At 36.3% G+C, this 19772-nt stretch overlaps 1 protein-coding gene across 1 annotated transcript in view; it reads left to right on the plus strand.

Annotated features, from left to right (window-relative positions):
* The window catches only part of col19a1 (collagen type XIX alpha 1 chain), a 116659-nt gene that overhangs the window by 54505 nt on the left and 42382 nt on the right, over positions 1-19772 (plus strand). The window contains exons 18-24 of the mRNA XM_069179824.1: positions 2554-2598; positions 7908-7949; positions 13977-14039; positions 14117-14161; positions 15760-15792; positions 19149-19187; positions 19431-19472. Of these exons, the coding sequence (XP_069035925.1) occupies positions 2554-2598; positions 7908-7949; positions 13977-14039; positions 14117-14161; positions 15760-15792; positions 19149-19187; positions 19431-19472 (309 nt within the window). The remainder of the gene's footprint in view (positions 1-2553; positions 2599-7907; positions 7950-13976; positions 14040-14116; positions 14162-15759; positions 15793-19148; positions 19188-19430; positions 19473-19772) is intronic.

The raw sequence follows: 19772 nt of genomic DNA on the forward strand, positions 1-19772 counted from the left end.
ATCCATTTTTGTAGCTTTGCCTGGGAAAAAATAATAAAGATTAAGTGTCACGGTTGTCATCTTTAGTATGGTACAATATATTCTGTAATTCAGGTACACTTGTGTTTGCATAGTGTTCCCATGCATTTCTTCCTAGGACTCTTAAAATAAAACACATAATACCACAGTAAAAACGGGAACCATTGATTCACCAATAAGTCCAGCTCAAGAAGAAGGTAAATAAAATTTGATTCAGCAGATTAGTGTGTTGCCATTTCTAATACAGATCAAGATTTATTCCAGAGGCACTCTGTGTTAACAGCCAAAGGCCTTTGTTTTTATACATTATAGCCTATGAGGTGCTGATAGCCACTTGGCTCTGTTAGTCTGTTGTTAACTGTGTAGTGTATGTTTGGTTGTTCAAATTAAAGAGGCCCTGAACAATAAAGCAAAGAATAAGTCCTGGATCGTGGAACATCGCCACCTGTGTTGAAAGATTTATGTGCAAAGATTTCCAAAGCTATGCTGCAACCATGTGAATATGAGAACTGTAATGTGCTGCTGCATATGGTACCTCTGCTTTACTTCACTTCACAAAATCCTGTCATAGCTCTATTTGCTTCCTGCAGATGTGGATGAATTACTTTGTATCCCGAAGAGGCAGCTTTCCATGCTACAAAAAGGCATTGTCCTGTGTCCATGGAGCCATTAGAAATCTTGCAGATTTGTTTCTACTTTTTTTGCTTTGTTAAGGACCACAAGTCAAAGCACAAAGCACCTGTGATTTCTAAAATGTGAAAAAATAAAATATTTTACTAGATTGAGTATTCGGAAAGTCTTGACTAGCCTCCATTTGAAAAAATTGAAAAAAGCTTTTACGTATAAAATTAAAGTAACTCCTAAAAGCAATCCAGTGATCTAAAATTTTTAATTTTTCTTTTCAATTTGTGGAAAGCGTCCTTTGGGGCCTATTGATTATTTTTAATTGCTTGTGTTTGTTTCACTGTACCATTAAAAACAATTTCTTTTTAAAAAGCTGGGCATTAACAAACAGGTTATGTTGGGTTTTGTTTACCGTTTCTTTTCTATATATTTTTGTTGTTCGTTTTGAAACTTCTTTGTTTCGCACATTCTTTGAAGTTTCTTTGTGGTCTTAGTTGCATTATTTGTAACTGGAAATATATTTGACAGTTGTCATAATTTGAAAGGTTTAACTTTGAGAGAAATGACAAATCATTAAGATAGGATGCACTCAGTAATGGAACAAGGACACAGGGTCAGCTGGAAACTACAAGCAAATTAATTAATTTAGGTTGGAGAATAGAAAATGCTTTTTTACACAGTGAAATGTGGGTTTTGAAAACAGGCTTCCCAACCAGGTGGATGATGCCCTATGTTTGCACACTTTTAAGAAAGTGCTGGACCAAATTTTGATTTCATTTAACTACTAAGCAACAAAATGAGGAAGATGGGCTGAATGCCTCTTCTCATTTGCATCCTTTCTATTTGTGTCTCTGATACTCATTATTAATGTTTCTATTTTGTGCTGGAAAGAATGCTAAGTACATTCTCCTACCATACGTGCAATCTATTTAAATGTGTTATGACTGAAGAAATAGATAAGGACATTAGAAAGGTCCAAACAAGAGGAGGACCGTCACCCCAGCTAGGTCATTAAGATGCGGGGAGCCAAGAGAACTGAGAAATCCACCTAGTCATTTTCCTCAAAGAAATCAGGATATCAATGTCAATGTTTGTATAGAAAAAGTAGCTGTTTTTAATTTTGGAATGAACTATCCCTTTTTCGGTTTCCCTTTGTGTTTTCTGGTTCATGTTTCACTATTGATTATGAAGAAGCTTATTGGGTTAACTTGAGGATCACTTGAGGATGCTTAGTATTTGAACCAGGTCTCATCATAAGTTCTTTGACCTCAAACTAGTAGCATTGTTGAGTGATAACTGTCCTGATTACCCATGGTGATTACAGCTTAAAAGAAATGGCACTGCAAGAGAACCTGGCGTGTCTGAATATAATTTCTGTTCATCTCTCTTGTGGCACCCAAGAGCTTGGCTGGGCTTTGAGTGGTGGAGTCTTTGGTGCTGCTACTGATGTGATTTCTACAGGAGGTGGATGACTAAAATGTGATACAATTTTCCTATTTGTTCTGTTTTTAAAAAATTAAAACTAAGATTAATAAATTTTGAAGCGGATAAAAAAGATTGTTCTGTCTGAATGTAGCTTTTCAATTCCTTATAGTTTGTTATCCTGATTTATCTTTTAAAAGATATAGGACCATTAGCATAAATGGCTAATAGATATTCCCAGCCAATTAGTACCCATTGAGTTTGAGCTCATTCTTCAATGCAAGAGGTACTGAGTGACTGTGTAGTGAAATACAAGGACCAGAAAAATAAGGTTTATAATCTTCACGGTTTTTAAAATTAATTATAATACAATTGATCATTGTCTGAAACAAAATAGAATTAAAATACAAGTGACCACACATCCTGTACTGCATCAGCAGTGTGCACGGTACTGACAGTTCACCTGCATCTTCTGTGCCTGTGTCACAGGGCCGGCGAGGCAGACCAGGTGTGTCCGGAACCCCAGGCCCTCCAGTAAGTCATTTATTTCCCTTTAACATTTCACTGTCTCTTATCACAGTGTATTTACAATGTAGTATTTATACAGCAGACTTAGTGCAGAATGTTAAGTTTTATATTTTGGAATGTGCTAAACTTGTTGAAACGTTCTATATAATAAATTATGCATGCAATGTTTAACGTGTTCAATCCTGTAGTTACATGTGTTGGATTACATTGTAATTATGTTCTTAGAGGTTTTCCTGATGCAATAGTGTGCATGCATACAGTGTTAAAAGCATTTGCATTAAATTTCTACTAAACAAAATAATATTGTACACATTATTAAGCAATTACTGTGTAAATATGTGGTAGCTGGAGAGAATTTAAAATGTCTGTTTCTCCAGGTTTAATTCGCACAGCACTGTCTCTATACTACATCGGGCTGATTTGAGATTGGAGTTTAACTTTACTTTTCTATTTTCTAGAGCTTGTAAGTCATAGATTTGTGAGTGGTGATGTAATATTGTACAGATTTCCTACCATTGTAACAGAGTGCCTGCTTATTTCCAAGGCAATGTTTTCCAATACAACTTTTTGCAGGACAGTGGCCTAGGACCTTTTTGTGGCATGTAACCAGGTTTCGTTTCAACAGTCTCCATCTGTTGTCCAGCGCATGTGTACACCAGGACCTTGATACCTGACTTTACTCTGACTGATATAAGCATATCCCAGAGTCTGCCTGAGTGTACGGGTTGTACTCTGCTACAAGAGCAGTGTTATTGTTTGCTCCCCCTCAGGGAAACTCTGTTGCCATGGAGACTAGAATCCAGACAACACATCTCATCCAGCCCCACCTGATCATTAACCCAATCTAAGGTCTGAGACCTTCGATTACCACCAGTAATATATTTCAAATAATTTTTTTCCATTCCAAAATGTACAAAAGGCAAAGGAAAAATAGATTTTTATGTTTGAGGGGATATGCAATTAAGTATCTTACTTGTCAACAAGTGCAAAATACAACATATCCATTTCTTTTTGTTTGTAATACTATGTACAGTATAGCAGCAGGCTTGTAAATACTAATTAAATTATTTATTTACTTTTCTTAATGTAATTTCACATCTCAAATATACTCTCTCTGAGGGGAGAGCATCCTTCTTTTAAAAGAGAAGGCAAAATCAATTGTATGGGTTCTGCTTTGAATCATTGCTCTTCAATTACAAGATATCAACAAGGGCACATTTTGTTGGAACTAAAAGTCTATATTAGACAGGAATTGGTCCATGCAGTCTAAGAACAAGTTGCTGTTGATAAGGTCTGCTTGATGGTCTGAGACATGCTTTGCTGTGTTCAGTTTAATTTATTCATTTAAAACAGAAAGTGCACTCATCCAAGCTTAATTCAGCTGTTCAGAAGTATGGAAAATCTGCACACACTGGGAATACAGTCTATTATCACTAATGTGTATCAAAGGTTTATTACCAACTTTATTACAGTTGGAATTTTGATGGCTTATTTAAATCAAAAGATATTGCGGGGAGCACAGCCCCAGTGGGGGAGCACAGTCTACAGACTCCTCTGGGGAACGGACTGCTGCTCGGTCACCTGACCAGTCGGGGGAAGCCATCTGTTCAGGTGACTCTTTAAGAGTCAGCCTGGGGAAGAGGATGCCTGCTATTGAAGGGGACAGAAGACCGAACCCCGGTGTCCACCACTCACTACAGGAGAATGACTGACCACGGACTGAGCAGCTGTGCGTTTGGAAGTTTTGAGAAGAGTCTTAGACGCAGTACTGTTTGGGAAATTTGAGAACAGTCTGAGATGGTTTCAGGAAAAACTTTGTTGTTTGTTTTGTGGCTGGTAGTCAGTGTAACTCCTCGGCCTTTAGTTGGTTAGACAGGGATTTCATCAAGATGTTTAGGCAAAAGCTTGAAGAAGAGATTAGGTTTTTCTTGCATTATTGGTTCTACTTGGGTATGTTTTAAACCTTACAGCTGTGTTTTGTTCTGATTGTTTTCCTCAACCTATTTTTTAAGATCCTGGTCTGACATGCCCATGGGTATGTCACTACTATATATATTCATATTCTGTATCTAAACATCCTTAAATCCATTTTAAAAAAATCTTTAGATGTATCGTAAACAATTTGTAAATTTGTTCTAGTTCTCACCTTAAATCTACCACAAATTGTTAGACACACTTAATCAAAAATGATCAACATGGCATTTTCTTTCATGTTGTAAGAGAAACAAGCAGTTTATAAACTTTTAAGTGATGTCTTCCTAGGAGTATTCATATGGTACATTTACTTATTACGGCTAGCAGAAACAGTCTCAATTAAGGACTGCAACAGAATATAATCAAGGTCAGTTACCTGGGATACATTAAAAATTCAATTGCTGCCACGCAGTACAGTTCATTTTCCAATTTTCTTACATCTCATAAGCTAGAAAGTCTAGAAACAAAAAGGTGGAAATTAATCAGCATAACTTTATAATAATGTTAGGATGATATACATGTACTGTATAACTGTATGTCACAGTTTAACACTATACTACCCCCATAAAGAATGTAATAAGTTGTTATTTCCAACTGAGTGAATTTGCAAAACCAGTACAATTTAGTGGTATTGTCAACTTTTATTTTATCTGATAAAACATTGCAAAAGCCTGAATCAAGTGGAACAGAAAAGAATGATAACCCTTTGACACATGCAAATAGGGTTGAATATATTTGTGGCTCAGAAAATTAAGATTGCATTGTTGATTTAACTTCTTACTACCAAAACTGCAGTGCAGTTGTTGTAGATTAAGGAGGTAACACCTCAAAACTTTGAAGCCACCTTCAGGAACATCATGGTATGATTAATATATTTTCAAAGGAACCTGAGGGTAACTTCAAAATAGCACCTTATTGACCAGAATCTGTTTTTAATTCTTATTATAATTTGTGCTGATATGTATTGTATGGTCAATAGCACAACAGAAGAGTGGAAAAACAGCAAAGAACACTTCCTTAAAGTTGGCATATCATACCGATGGCAATATTAAAAACATTGCGACAATGCGAATTAAACTTAATTTAAATGAACAGAATTGTAGTTTTTCATATGAATTTATTTACACCTGAATTTATTTCAACGGTATGATATATACATTTAGAGTGAAATGTTAGACAAGATAAATTACAAGTCAATACACAAGATGGAAAAACAATCATAAAAGTACAGTTTGATATTTTTTCCCTGCCAAAAATAAATGGATTGTTTTGCATATTAGAAAAAGGTCAGAATTTGTTAGTGAAATTATCATCGGGTACAAAGTGTCCTGTTGATTATGGTTTGGGATTTTACTTGCAGTTTCTGTGAGTTTAAACTTTTTTAAAGAATGAGCATATATTATTTTTGATTAGGACATTATCACTTCAAATGCTATATAATGGTAAAAAAACTATACCATGCCATCCCTTCTTTGTAATATCCATTTCAATGACTTCCATGACCAATATACACAATAGTAGGGTACAATAAATCTTTTGGCCATTCCACGAAGTTTCCCTTGACCAAAAAAAACTTTAAATCCTGCTTCTTTTCTTACCTTTTTCCAGTTGTGTGTTTGTCTAAATTAATAATTCCTTTTCATAGATGCACAAAATAATCATACAGAATATGATGTATTTTTCAGACATTGACAGGAGTGACTGAGCCCCTGCTGTACAGTTCCTTGAGACTCAGAACCCAGAGCTTTTCTTTCTGTTTTTGATTTCAAGTCTGCCTGAAAAACTGTCATCAAATATTAAGTCACACTAAACAGAATTTGTCTTTCTGACATCTTATTCCCCTGAAGCAGGAGAAACCATTGCTTCTGTACAGTCTTTTTGTGTTCTATCACCAGAAGCCACTTCCCTGGGATGCCTTGTAGTTTATGAATAATCCTGTTTCACGTTGTTCATTTAAATAAGCTATCACACTGGTTGAATAAGCCTAGATTTGTGCTCTGTTTCCTCACCATAATTTATTTTCAGGAACACATATTTCCTATATGTTCAGAATTCATAATCATAGTGCATTTTCAAAAGCCTCCCTTCGCATATTGCCAAAACACACCATGGGGGGGGTTACAAAAATGGTGAATAAGCAGGTAATAACCAAGTGGCCTAGTCAATAACTAAAATAAATAATCATAACCCCCCCAAGCTGTAAGGATTTCTCCAAGGATATACCTGAGCAGTTGGTATAGTTGGAGGCACATTAATTCTTTGTTTTCTGGTAGAGCGTTAAGGAAAAGAGAAGAGTAATGATTCAGGCACACATGGTTAAACAAATATTTATTAGCAATGACAGTGTCACACAGTACCCTACACACAACATAAACATAGAACACTCAGGTTACTGTATTTATATACTTATATACTGTACGTTTATAGACAAGGCATTTCAGAGACTTACTGTACTGTATGTCTAGACCATCAAGGAAAACACTAGACTGCTTCCAAGTATTTGACCCTTAAATAATGCCTACAGAGGGCAAACGAAGAGATACTGTATGATGCCTTCTAAACTATATAATATACAACCTATGATAAAATCTCTCTCTAACCTGGATGCCACAAAATAAATGGGAGCCTACTGTATATCCTTATTCTAAAATGCACCCACTAAGCAGGAGAGGCTGTTTTAAACTGAAGGATTCTTGATTCATGAACTCTGGGTTCCCCAAAAGCTACAGAACAGCAAACTCTCTGAGAAAGACTCAAATCCTTAGCTCTTACCAGGTTTTTTCAGATTATTTCAAACAAGGACCTCTTGCCTGGCAAAGGTCTGTCCTTCTGTCCCCCTTGTCTTGTGTTCTCACTCCCTTGTTCTGTCCTCTCTTTTATCCTACACTTTTGACACTCTTAATAATTTATGCAGAACTTAATTAACTACGGTAAACCAGAAGATTCTTCTGATCAGTGTGTCTCACACCAAACACAACTAAGTAAGCATCCATTGGTTTGAAGCTCTAGAGGAGGTGGCGATATTGACTCTAGTTAGGTGTTACGCATGGTGTTTAGATTCTTAGAGAGACCCCGATTATCTACCTCTGCCTGTAACAATAGATTATCCATGGGGTTTTTTTCATTGTGAACCAAATAATAACTGAAATGTACTAAAATTAACCTGGAATAACATGCACTGTTAATGCTGAAGATTTGTAGTTTTTCAGATGTAGACTTAACTACTTCTGGAGAAAAAATAAAATTTTCAAAATCAGACATTTTTCATATGTGAGTTTAACAGTACAGGAGTAGATATCCTTTCTATTTAAAATAATTGTTGGCTTTCTTCTTGACCTTAGGGACCTCCAGGGCTGTCTTTAATGGAAGGAGCTGGGAAAAAGGTAAGCTGCTTAATCAGAACCTAATTTAAAAAAGTGGAACTATTAATTTAGCCTTTGTTCACACAAATAGGTGTGAGACATTTAATATTTTAAGGTGCTCCATGGTCTGTACAGTTACAATCTTGTTTTTAAGATCATTTTTAAGCAGCTTAACTACATACCCACACAAAATCCTCTGAACTTGTTTTTGCCTAAAATCCCCTATTCAAACCCTTAGGTACTGACATTTTGTCAGCTGCGGAATTCTAAAATGTCTACTGGCTTCTAGGTTCTGTATAATACAGAAGCAACAGTGAGCTTCATCCACTTCTGATCTTCATTCTCTCTGAGGGATTTTGACTCACCTCCTGTTCTAAATTGGGTGCCTTCAGAGGCATCATGCTCTACATGCTTTTAACCAAGTGTGTGCAATATGCTCGAAGCTAGCTGAGTCATATACAGTAGCAGCGTGATTGTTTCTTTAACTCAGGTTTGGCTATTTTAGATGAGCAGACAATGTGTTCACTTTAGGATAATCAGATAGTACCAGTTTTCATTCCTGTTTATTTTCTTTTAATGCAAAGCTTAGCCAGTATTATTTGTGGTACACCCCTTAAAAACAAAGAAAATGCAAGGGTTAAAGGAAACATTATGATGGCTTTTTCATCTAATTTTTAAATCCATGGTTTGGATTAAAAAAGAGTAAAAAGTCTGACAATAATGTTGTATTACATCTTAAAATTAGAAATTAGAATTAGTTGGAAAATTACCTGCAAGTATCAAAGCAACCAATACAAACCAGTATGCGATTGAGTCAAAGTCTTACCGCTGAGCTGACAGTAGTGCACTGTGGTGATGGCTTGTGGAATTCAAATATGACAGAAAGGCAAAGAAGGCCAAACTTCTAACACAGGAGCTTATGGAAAAGACAAATGAAGAGAGGAAACGCATATGGCATTATCAGTTCTGAGATCACAACTGGCCGTTTAAACTTGCCCACTATGTTTGTAACAAGTTTTGCTCATATATTCCATTCATTAAAATGAGTGAATCTGGCATTGATATCACTAACTCTTCTTGTTCTCTCCAGGAACATGGGAAATCATGGCTATCTTCACAAGTACTTAGCAGTACATTATTACATTGCAGTTGTCCTCACTAACACCACTGTTGTTTCTTTGTCTCCTAAACAATTGAAAGGTGTATTTGAGCTACAGTTTCAAATATCTGTTGCTTAGTGAAAAAAAAAGAACAGTTCCAAATAATACTAAAAATCGTTACAAATATTTCGGCTATTCAACCCATCTAAACCTCTCTTGTTTGGTTTCGAATAGGTACTTGATCTAAAAATCACATCTAGCCTCTTCATGAAACAAGCCAGAGTAACAGGTTCAACAGCACATCCGCGCAGCTTGTTCCAAACTCCCATGACCATTGTGGGAAGAATTGAAAAAATATCTCAATTATCAAAATCATTTTTTTTCCCCAATTTCTTTAAAAGTTTAAACCGAAGACTACAGTGTGAAATACTGAGGCACTGCAAGCAGCAGAAAAGTTCAATCTTACATTAGCCCTGAAAATGCACTTGTCCTAGAATGTAGTTCCCACAGATGTTTAGCTGTTTATTTTGTTCAGCTCCACAAAAAAAGATTTTCAAGTTTGTTTACCTGAAGCTTTTTTCTTGTGTAATTATCAAAAATTGAGAAATAATTAATGTGTAAGTTTAATCCACCCATCCATCCATTTTCTGACGGATTCTTCCAATTCAGGGTCACAGGGATAAAGCAGGGTGCTGTATGTCCTGGATAGAACACCAGTCATCTGCAGGGCAGGAAGACAGACTCTAATACAGACATACAGTACACACACTCACACTCTACCAGTATACTGTATTTTGGACTATTGGAAAAAAGTAGAGCACCCAGAGAAAAGCCATGTGAACACAGAGAGAACATACAAACTCCACACAGATAGCATCCCAGATACAGAAGTGATCCCGGCACTGCAGGGCAGCAATGTTAACCGCTATGTCATTATGCCACCATGCCACCATGACTTCAGGGCTCTCAGAAAGTTCATTGGCGGCATGAGGACATGATATGAAAGTGTTGTTAAACAGAATTCTGGGTTCTGGTGACTGTTGCTTAAACAGCAAGCATAGAAAGTAGCAGCACTCCTTTTCCTTGCCCTGTATATCATTTCAGAAATTCATAACCAGCAGATGGTAATTATATTCAGTGCTTCAAAAAGGTCTGCAATCATTTTCACTGAACCCTGGGGTGCACTAACTCATGCAGCACAAAAGATAAAATGCCGCAACTTTCTCCTTGTGTTGTGTATTGCAAGAGTGTTTAATGGCAATCCATTGGTGACTGTGCATACACAAGTGAAGAAAGACTAAGACTGATCTCTCAGTGACAGCAGTGTGCTGAAAAGGGTGTGATGTATTGTTTACATTATTGAAACCCCTGCAGGCATGTGGTTCTGACCAAGGGTTTCGTGCCTTTACCATTTGCAACCTGCCCTTGAAGCAGCACACTTTGAAGTCAACAAATATTCAAGATGTTAAGAATCCTGACATTAAAATGGAGAAAACACATTAATAATAAAACAAAGACATATCATTTTAATTTCTAAGTTTATAGTTTAAAAACATACAGTACTTCATAAGAAAATTGATACAATATTCTCCTGATCCAATGCAGAAATAGCAAACCTCTGAACTACAGTGAGATGTAGTGCAGAAAAGAAAAAACAATATGTGTGGAAAAAAATGTGAAATGTACATACTGTAGAATGGTTGCAGTGCATTTTATCAGCTGTGTTGTTATATTCAAGCGGGGTCAGTTTATTTGGTGTTGTTTCGAATTCACTCCAGTCATTGTTTTAAGTTATTTTCCAGTGCAAATAATTCTAAGATGAGTTTACAAATTGGAAAGATGTACCATTAAAATTGCAACTGACTCAGATAAAGATACATACAGTATACTAGACTTTATACCAGTAGTCAGTGGTGCTACACCATCAATAAGAATTAAAGATCATTATTAAAGCTGACAATGAAACATTAATTTCTGTTTTGGGGTTATGCTCTGATTCGTCAATATATAAAGCAAAATTAACGTGCTAAGTTTATTTTTATTTAATTAATAATTATTAAGCGAATAAAACTTTTGTGACATTTCAATGGAAAAGTAATATTGAAAGGATAATGTTCCCATCTGAAGTAATGTTCCAGTTAATGATATAAGATCAAAATAATTAATATATATGTATGCATCTTAAATATAGAACAGAATTAATAAATCCTGTCACTTACCTTGATATTGTAAAGGTATGTTCATATGTGTAATGGCTTGCGCTTTTTAGGCAGAAGTAGATTTACAAGAAGCTATTAATTTAGGAGGAAGGAATTTCATAACAGTCTTGTCTTCCTAGGCACTGTCTTGAAACAAGGCATATCCTAACATCCTCCAAATTGGAGAAATAGTAGAAAAAATGTTTCAGTGCATTCAAATTCATAGAAACCCTGTGCTTTTAGATTGGAGGGCTTTACCAGTGACACTTCCAAAGGATGGCCTTTCATAAGGGCCCAAGTCAAATAAGGATACATTCCTGCAAGTTTCATTCTATTTTATCTATCTCTGTAACTTTTTAGGGGGATTGGTATTTAGTTCATAAATAAAATTTGTTGATTAACTGAATACAACTTTATTCACTATAATTCATTATTAAATGCTTTTAACACAGTGCTAGAAGCATAAGGAATAAAATGCAATCTTTTGGGGTTACTACACTAAAAGGGAATATGACATTATAGGAGTAACTTAAAAATAATTAGCTGGGAAAGCTCTCTAGTACAGAGAGCACACAAATGCCATTTTTCAGCTTGCGGTTATTCGTTACAGTATAATGCCGCTGCTCAGCATTATATTGGACACATTTTGAGATTTTTTATTAATTAGTAATTACAGCAGCCACAACAATGTTATTTTTTCAGTGTTAAAACCCATTACAACAAATAGTTAACCATGACCATTGTTGCCATCAAATGTTTCGTGTTACCAACTGTGCCACATAACAAAATACAATTACACTGTAGGTGTCATTATTTCTTTACTGATTGAAAGGTCTTGTCTGCAACACCACATAGTTTATGTGTTTGTTTTTAAACAAAAAGTGGACACTAAAAGTATAGATGGCTTACACAGGGCTAGCTGATTTAAATGTACCATATGACCCAATTGACTGTTTGCAAATAATAGAGCAAACCTAACTTCATTGTACAGTATCTTCTGTGTATCCTGGACTGTTGCAACTTTTCTTAAGTGTTTCAGTGTGTATCATAGTGTTGTCTGCTGGTGTTTTTACCTGATTTACAAGCAGGACCACCTCTCGCGTGAGCGAAATCAGACTCTGAGATCTTTGGATTACTTATTTCAGTTATCATGTGTGTTCTTTATAGTTGTATGTACCTAATATTATACTCCATATTGTGTGAGTAGCAGCCTTTGACTCCAGTGTGGCGCGTGTCTGGTACACCTGAGTGGGAAGATTAAGTTCAATAACAGGTACTAGGTACCTTGCTCTTTTTTATTAATTTCACCTGCACCTGACACTTTGGGGGATTTGTTAAGGCTTGTAGACAGCCTGCAAAATAGAAATCTTGGCTAATGTCTAATGAAGGAAAGAAAATCTGTCAAAAAGTCTGCTAAAATCACCTAGCACCCATTTTTAAATGCTTTAATATGCATTTATTACATGTGTATGTACTGTATACAACAGTTATTGATTTATTTTTTTCTTTACTAGATTCTCATTAGGGAGGTACAGACTTGGCAGAATTTTCACATTCCCTGTGTGTAGAGAATTTTGACTGGATAACATTCCACTAGGTTATTCTGCTAGTACAAGCAGCTAGAAAAATAAATTATATTAATTCATTAATGTTTGTTTGCTTATTTTTATTATTTAAAAAACATGCTTCTCCACACAGAAGAACTAAGTGATTAAAGCATTTAATGAACATGTTCTGTATGGTACTGTACAGTGTGTGTGTGCACTGTGCAAGATCTGCAGATTGCATTGCAGCAAACTTGATGCAGGTGCAGAGACTCAGGAAGGATAATTATTTTGTTGCATTACAGTATTTATGGGCTGTACTTTTATTCATTTAGGGGAATTTATGGGAAGCAACAGGCTGGATTACAAGACAAAAGGACTTTTAATTTCTCTCACAATACGTGAAGAGAAAATAAAATGGCAGTGCTTGCAGGGTAAAAAACAGCAGAAAATTCATGGTGTTAAAAGTATCCTGGAGCCAAAATCTATTTTTCTTAAATGGCTTTTCATTCAAAATATGCCTGCATCATCCTAAACTTTTCTAGAAGATACACAGATCATTTGAACACTAGGGGACATACTTTGAGGTGTAAATGTGACAGTAAAACTACAATTTAGGCGTTTGTGTTGAGTAATGAAGTGTTCAAATGCATTTAAAATATGATTGAGATTCTGAGTAACTTAAAACAACTGAAGTATATTTGAAGTTATAAAACTTTAAATATAGTAAACTGACAACCTTCCAATACATTTCTTTTTTGTCATTTATAAGATTGACTCATTTGGAAACCAATTTTGGTGTGTTTCTTTATTTAGTGTTGTTTATGTCAGTATATGTGCCTCCATATAATGTTAATATACCTAATTCAAGTGTCCTTTTTAGTAAAAGAGACTTAATTGTGGAGCTCTAGTGCCATCTGTTGGACAAAGAAGCAGACCTTGAATCATGACCTAGATTTATTTAAGACAGGATGTGCAGGGTTTACACAAGTATACTGTCTTTACAATGCATTTCAAATGTCTAGCAAATTCTTGATTTGACATGCGGTAAAAATTAATAGAGATCGTTCAGTAGAAGAATTGTGTCGGACACTTCAACATTTAAAATCCTTGTATCTTAAATATTCCAGGTGTCCAGAAGTCTTTGGTTTGCTGATACTTATGAGAAAAGTGCTTTGCTATCCTTCTGTCTCTGGTTCCTTTCAGGGAGAAAAGGGAGACCCTGGTGCCCCTGGAAAAGATGGGCTGAAAGGAGACAGAGGGGATTCTGTAAGTGCTTACATTTAGCATCATTTCAGTCCACATTTGAATGAGAATTATTTGTTAATGAAGCTGTCCTCCCCCAGGGCGCCCCGGGTGAAGCAGGAGCCAGTGGAATGAAAGGAGAGAAGGTACTGTGCAGGCACTCCTTCCAGTGGCTGTTGCATGGTGGCTGGAAGCTGGAACTGCATAGATTCACTTTAATTACCCCACATGAGGATTCATTTAGCTTTTATTCAGGAACTGTGCTTGTGGTATGGAACGGTGCAATTTTATGAGAAAAACTCAACTATCATCACCTATCAAACAGAGAAAGAAATTACCATTAAAAAAGTCTATTAAGCTGAATAATCCTTTTTCAGAAAAATACTTATGAAGGTTTTATCAATATGTATTCAGTTCTGGTAAAAAAGAAAAAAACACAGCATAACTGCAAATTATAATTTCATAATAACATCACCTCTTACAAACATTAAAAGAATGGTGAAGTATTAATTACCCTTTTGTGCTGACAGGTTTTGAAAGGCATGGCATTGTGGGATAGTTTAGAATTCTTTTATTGACCGTGTTTTCACAACAACACCTCTTCAGCGGGTTTTGTAAACCTACTAGCACACACTCTTTCTTCAGATCCCTTCAGAATGACTGTGAATGTGCAGCTTAAGAACAATCAAATCAGAAGGCTAAACCGGAAAATACTACGAAGAAATAAATAAGAGGAGAACATGAAGAGGTCAACCAAATATCAGTCAAGATTTCACTGTTTTTATTTCTTTACAGAATAAAAATTTAAGCTCGGGTAATTAGCATATCATAAGCTATGTGGCACATGGAGTACTAATATTTGGACTGGACATGATGTAGACTGAACATTTGGTGAAATCTCATTCTAAAACATTTTTTTTACTATCTATAAAACAAAATTCATTTTCCAAGTTTCCTCCAGGGCTTAAAGCTATTGGGAAAAAGAAAACAAGACACAGTAGATGAGTCAGGAAACCATGAACTTGAACAGACGACTCTGAGCTTCCTACTGCAGCATTTTAACGATCTCTGCTTCTTGGAGAAGCACTGTCCATTGCTATCCCTTCTCCTCCATTACTCACACTCACTGAGAGATGTTTATAATAACACTCATGTGCTCTATCACAAAACATCTTCTTTTAATAATAATAATAATTGCTTACACTTATATGGCGCTTTTTTGGACACTCCATTCAAAGCACGTTACAGGTAATGGGGACTCCCCTCCACCACCACCAATGTGTAACATCCACCTGGATGGTGCGACGGCAGCCATAGTGCGCCAGAACGCTCACCACACATCAGCTATCATTGGGGAGGAGAGCAGAGTAATGTAGCCAATTCATAGAGGGGGATTATCAGGAGGCCATGATTGGTAAGGGCCAATGGAAAATTTGGCCCGGATGCTGGGGTTACACCCCTGAACTCGTATCAAGAGTTCACGTTTCATCAAAAGCCCCCTGAAGCAAAGCTTTTTTGTGTCTCGTTTGGTTGGGAGTTGTCTTAGTAGGTATTCTTCACCTTCACAGCTCCACAGTACAGAAAGAAGTATACTCTGTCCCTGAAAGATGCAGCGATCAGCCATCCTTCTTTTCTATGTTGTATATCGTACTATTCAGAACTCTAAAACACATACTGTAGTTCTTTTTAACACATGAGGCTGGAAAATGTAGTTCCAACAATTGTCTTCTTTACCTTTGATTAGGGAGAAGTTGGACCAAGAGGCCCACCGGGACCAGTAAGTAACATAGAATTAGTTCTTGTTCCTCAGTTGTGTTTTTTGATGAAAAAAATAAGTCTTAAATTTAAAGAACCTCTTGCAGTTGTATTTTTAAAAGGTGATGATACTGCAAGCATATTGTCCACATAGAAAGTTTACTCTCTTATATCCTATGATGTGTTTTTTATAAGAAAACTTTCATTAAATGTTATTAACATGATTATGGCCCAAAGCCACATGAATTACTAATATTAGTAGATTTCATCTTAACAGGGAAGCTCATGCAGGTTGTTTTTATCATGAAATTAATAAATTGGTGCATTATTGTTGTGTTGTCTTTTTCTTGTTCTGTCATTCCTTCAATCAGATGTATAATTGCAATCAACCTTTTCTGGTGCTTCCACTGAATAGCCGGGTTTGATTGTGTTTAGATTACCAGAATGATTTTATGTTTTTTAAAGCTTTTTTCTTACAACATCAGTATTTTAGAAATTCTTTCCATGAGCATCTTACAGATGCTTAATGTGGTGTATTCTGCTTGTGTAGAGTGAATAAGAGGAGTGCTGAAATGTTCATCTGCAGGTACATTTTGTCTCACCTGTCAATGATAGATTTAAAGCTGGGTTTTGTGTCCAAAGGCATGCAGTGAGTGAATGCTGTCATGAAGCAGAACACAAAATGGCATCATATTGTACAGTATCTGAATTAAGGCAAAAGCGTCACACATTTAACATACATTTTGTTTTTGTCTAGAAACTAGAAAATACAAAACATGAACCCATGTACCGTATAAACAAACACATGTCAGGATGATCACCTGAAAGACAAACACAATACAGTCATCTACTGGTGGAAGAGAATTTGATGAATGGCTTTTAAATGTGGTGCTGCTCAGACTAATCAAATAGGCCCCAGTGGCTCTTCCTGCAAAGAATTTAAATTCTACAGTGACTCAAGGAAAAGTGAATGGAGAACCTCTCCTGAAAGCAAAACATTGAGAGAGCATAGTATTCCCCCCACCCCCACTCACTCTGAACTTTTAACATTCATTGTATGAAAACAAGATGATAAGACATTTCTGTAGAGATTTTCTTTTTATTCAGAGAAAATTAAAGGTGAATTCGTGAATGAATAATCTTTTGGCTACTGCCTGGGTGTCTTGTTCTGTACTCCCACAATCCTATGTGTAAAGTACATCCTGTTCATAGGAAATGTATTTCCACATGTGTCTTCTGATGTGCTTACAACTGTTACATAACAGCTGTTACTGTTATGGTAGCTGTTGTAGTATATAATAATATAAATAACAAATTACTGATGGCAAAAGATAAGTCATATTTCTTTTTATATTCCTGGATTTTCTTAATTGCAAATGACCAATATATGTATATTATATGTATATGCAAGGGCATTTCAATTACTAAGATAACATAACCCCTTAAAAATCAGAACATATTTCAAATGAGAAGAGGCCATTGGGTCCAACTAGCTTGTTTTATAGTTTAAGAGTTAGGTTGTTAAGTAAGGAGTTTGTAATTGAGCTACCCCACTGGGTTTGCTCAGGTAAAACTCTATCATCTGCACCTCACAGGAGTGCATCACTTGTCTGTGCTAGTATCAAGTTTTCCTAAATAAACACTCAGCACTGCAACCTGTGAGACTGGTTGTGGAAAGCCTTTCTTTAGAAACGGGACACCATCCTGTTGTACAATACCTTGAGGCCACACAAAGCCAATTCCTCAGTCCTCCTCAGTCCCTTAAGAGGTGATTTTCAGCTGGTGGTACATGGAACGGCATGGTCTTCACTGCAGCACCTTGAATACATTTCAGCTGCACTAGAGAGTATTAGAGCAACAATGGAACACATGTTGGGAGAAGTACTACACCAAGGGACTCTATTATTACATTGCTATGAGATCTCTTGTATTTTTTTAAATACCTTTGTCTGTTGCTATTTTTTTATAATGTATGTACTTAAATTGCCAGTGGTACCTTTCTGTACTGTGTACTGTTCTAATGTGAAGAAGAAAACAAGGTCAAAAAGTGGATAAACTTCTAATAATATGTACAGGAAAAGCTCTAGGGTAAATCACTTCCATGCCTTTCTGCAAAAACAGAGTGTGGGTTATTAATCTTTCTGTAAACCTTTTCTGGTTTATTTTCTGGGGGCCATATGCATTGTGCATAATTGATAGATGGCATGTCAGCCATCCTGTGTGAATGACATTTGACAAGGAGAAGTGATGACTAAATTTGAAATAAATGAGCAGCCAAAAATAAGCAGGCAACAGTGTATAAAAAGCAACATAGAAAACTTATTACTAAAACATTGTTGGTGTTGGAAACAGCTACAGAATCTTCCAGTAATTCAGTGGATCTTTCATACTTGATTAACATTAGTTGCTCTCCTTACCTTAAACATCAATCTTAATGATTGAACTGTAGGCAAACACACACATACCACTGGAACTAAACTTACTACACAGTATTGTGCACCAATGAAGACACTGGGAGGCATTAGCAAACATTTTTTTACCTTTGTATGTTGAGACACCACCACCCATTACAAGAGTGGATGGAGTAAAAATTAAAGTAAAAACAGTTTCAAACCCACTGAGCAATAAAGTGGTGGCAGTCTGTGGAAATCTTCCTGTGCATTGTTTCTGAAAATAGCCCTGTCTGAAGAATCAGTTAGCCTTAGAAAGATAAGTTACTCCAATTGCAATGTCATTTCTGAGGCTGGGAGTGGAATTTACTCTGGGGGATATCAAGGTTCAGGATCCTGATTGTGTGCGGCAGGCGGTCACTCTGTAGAGGAAAGCTGCAGTTTTTGGTCTTCCCAGGGTAAACGCAGATAATTACCGCCAGTCCCTGAGCTGGCTGCTGCCAGAGGGAAGCTCGACTGCAGGACAGGAGAGAAAAGCCCCAAGGACATAGCATTTGCCAAAGGTGCAACAGCTATAGAGTGCACTCTGCTCAGAACCGTCACAGTGGAATGCCCTTCATTCTGAATTCCATTCCTGGCATTTTCTGATAATGGGCAAGTTTAAATTAAGACTTTACGTAATACTAAATTCGATGTTGAAGCAATCTTTATACAACATTGTAATATTTTTGAAAATACAAGATCTTCGGATGCTTGCTGTTTCGTCCAGCTGAGAGGAGTACTGTCTGTGTATTTCTTTGTTTTGTGCAGGATTTTCATTAACTGTCAACTTGGAAAGCTTAGAAGTGTTGAGAATCCCCAGGAACATTTAATCCAAATGTTTACAGGACTTTGATTTGCTTTGATTCTGGCTTTGAATGCACATTTTCACTTGTATTTAAACAACATCAGATAAAACATGGTTTATCTATCTTTATTATCTTTTCAGGTGATGACAGCTCATGGTTTAAGACATCTAACTGGATCTGTAAGTGTGTCTTCTTTTAAAGAACAAAATGCAAAATTCTGAATTCTAAAGTAAGGACACACAAAGGACTAATACATTTTTAAAATTTATTTACAGTGTGAGCAGAATTTCAGTTGAACCTTTTTTCATTACTTGGAATAGCATTAATAAAAAAGCCTTTCTTTACTTGAAACTTTAATTTGAGCTTTTTTCTTTAGCTTTTGCCACCATCTGTAATCTTGTTTGCTTGCTGTCTGTAATCAGGGTGAACCAGGGGAAAAGGGACAGAAGGGAGAAAAGGGAGATGTAAGTATGAGCAAAATTCCCAAAACAATATTAAGACTAAAGAACTTCTTTCTCATGGATCAGGATTTGGATAATACAAATCTCTAACTATTAGAACCAACAACAATAAGTGGGAGTATGAATGAAGTGGCTGTGGTTGCATGGATGTTAGCACTGCTACCTCAAAGCTCTAGAGTACCAGATTAATCTCTGGCCTGCAATACCTTCTGTGTGGAGTTCGGATGCTTTCCCCAGAGCTCTGTGGGGTTTCTTCCTTTGCTTTGGTTATCTCCCACAGTCCACAGACATTCTGTCTTGGTG

This window comes from Lepisosteus oculatus, chromosome 17 (genome assembly GCF_040954835.1).
Source record: "Lepisosteus oculatus isolate fLepOcu1 chromosome 17, fLepOcu1.hap2, whole genome shotgun sequence".
NCBI classification, from domain to species: domain Eukaryota; kingdom Metazoa; phylum Chordata; class Actinopteri; order Semionotiformes; family Lepisosteidae; genus Lepisosteus; species Lepisosteus oculatus.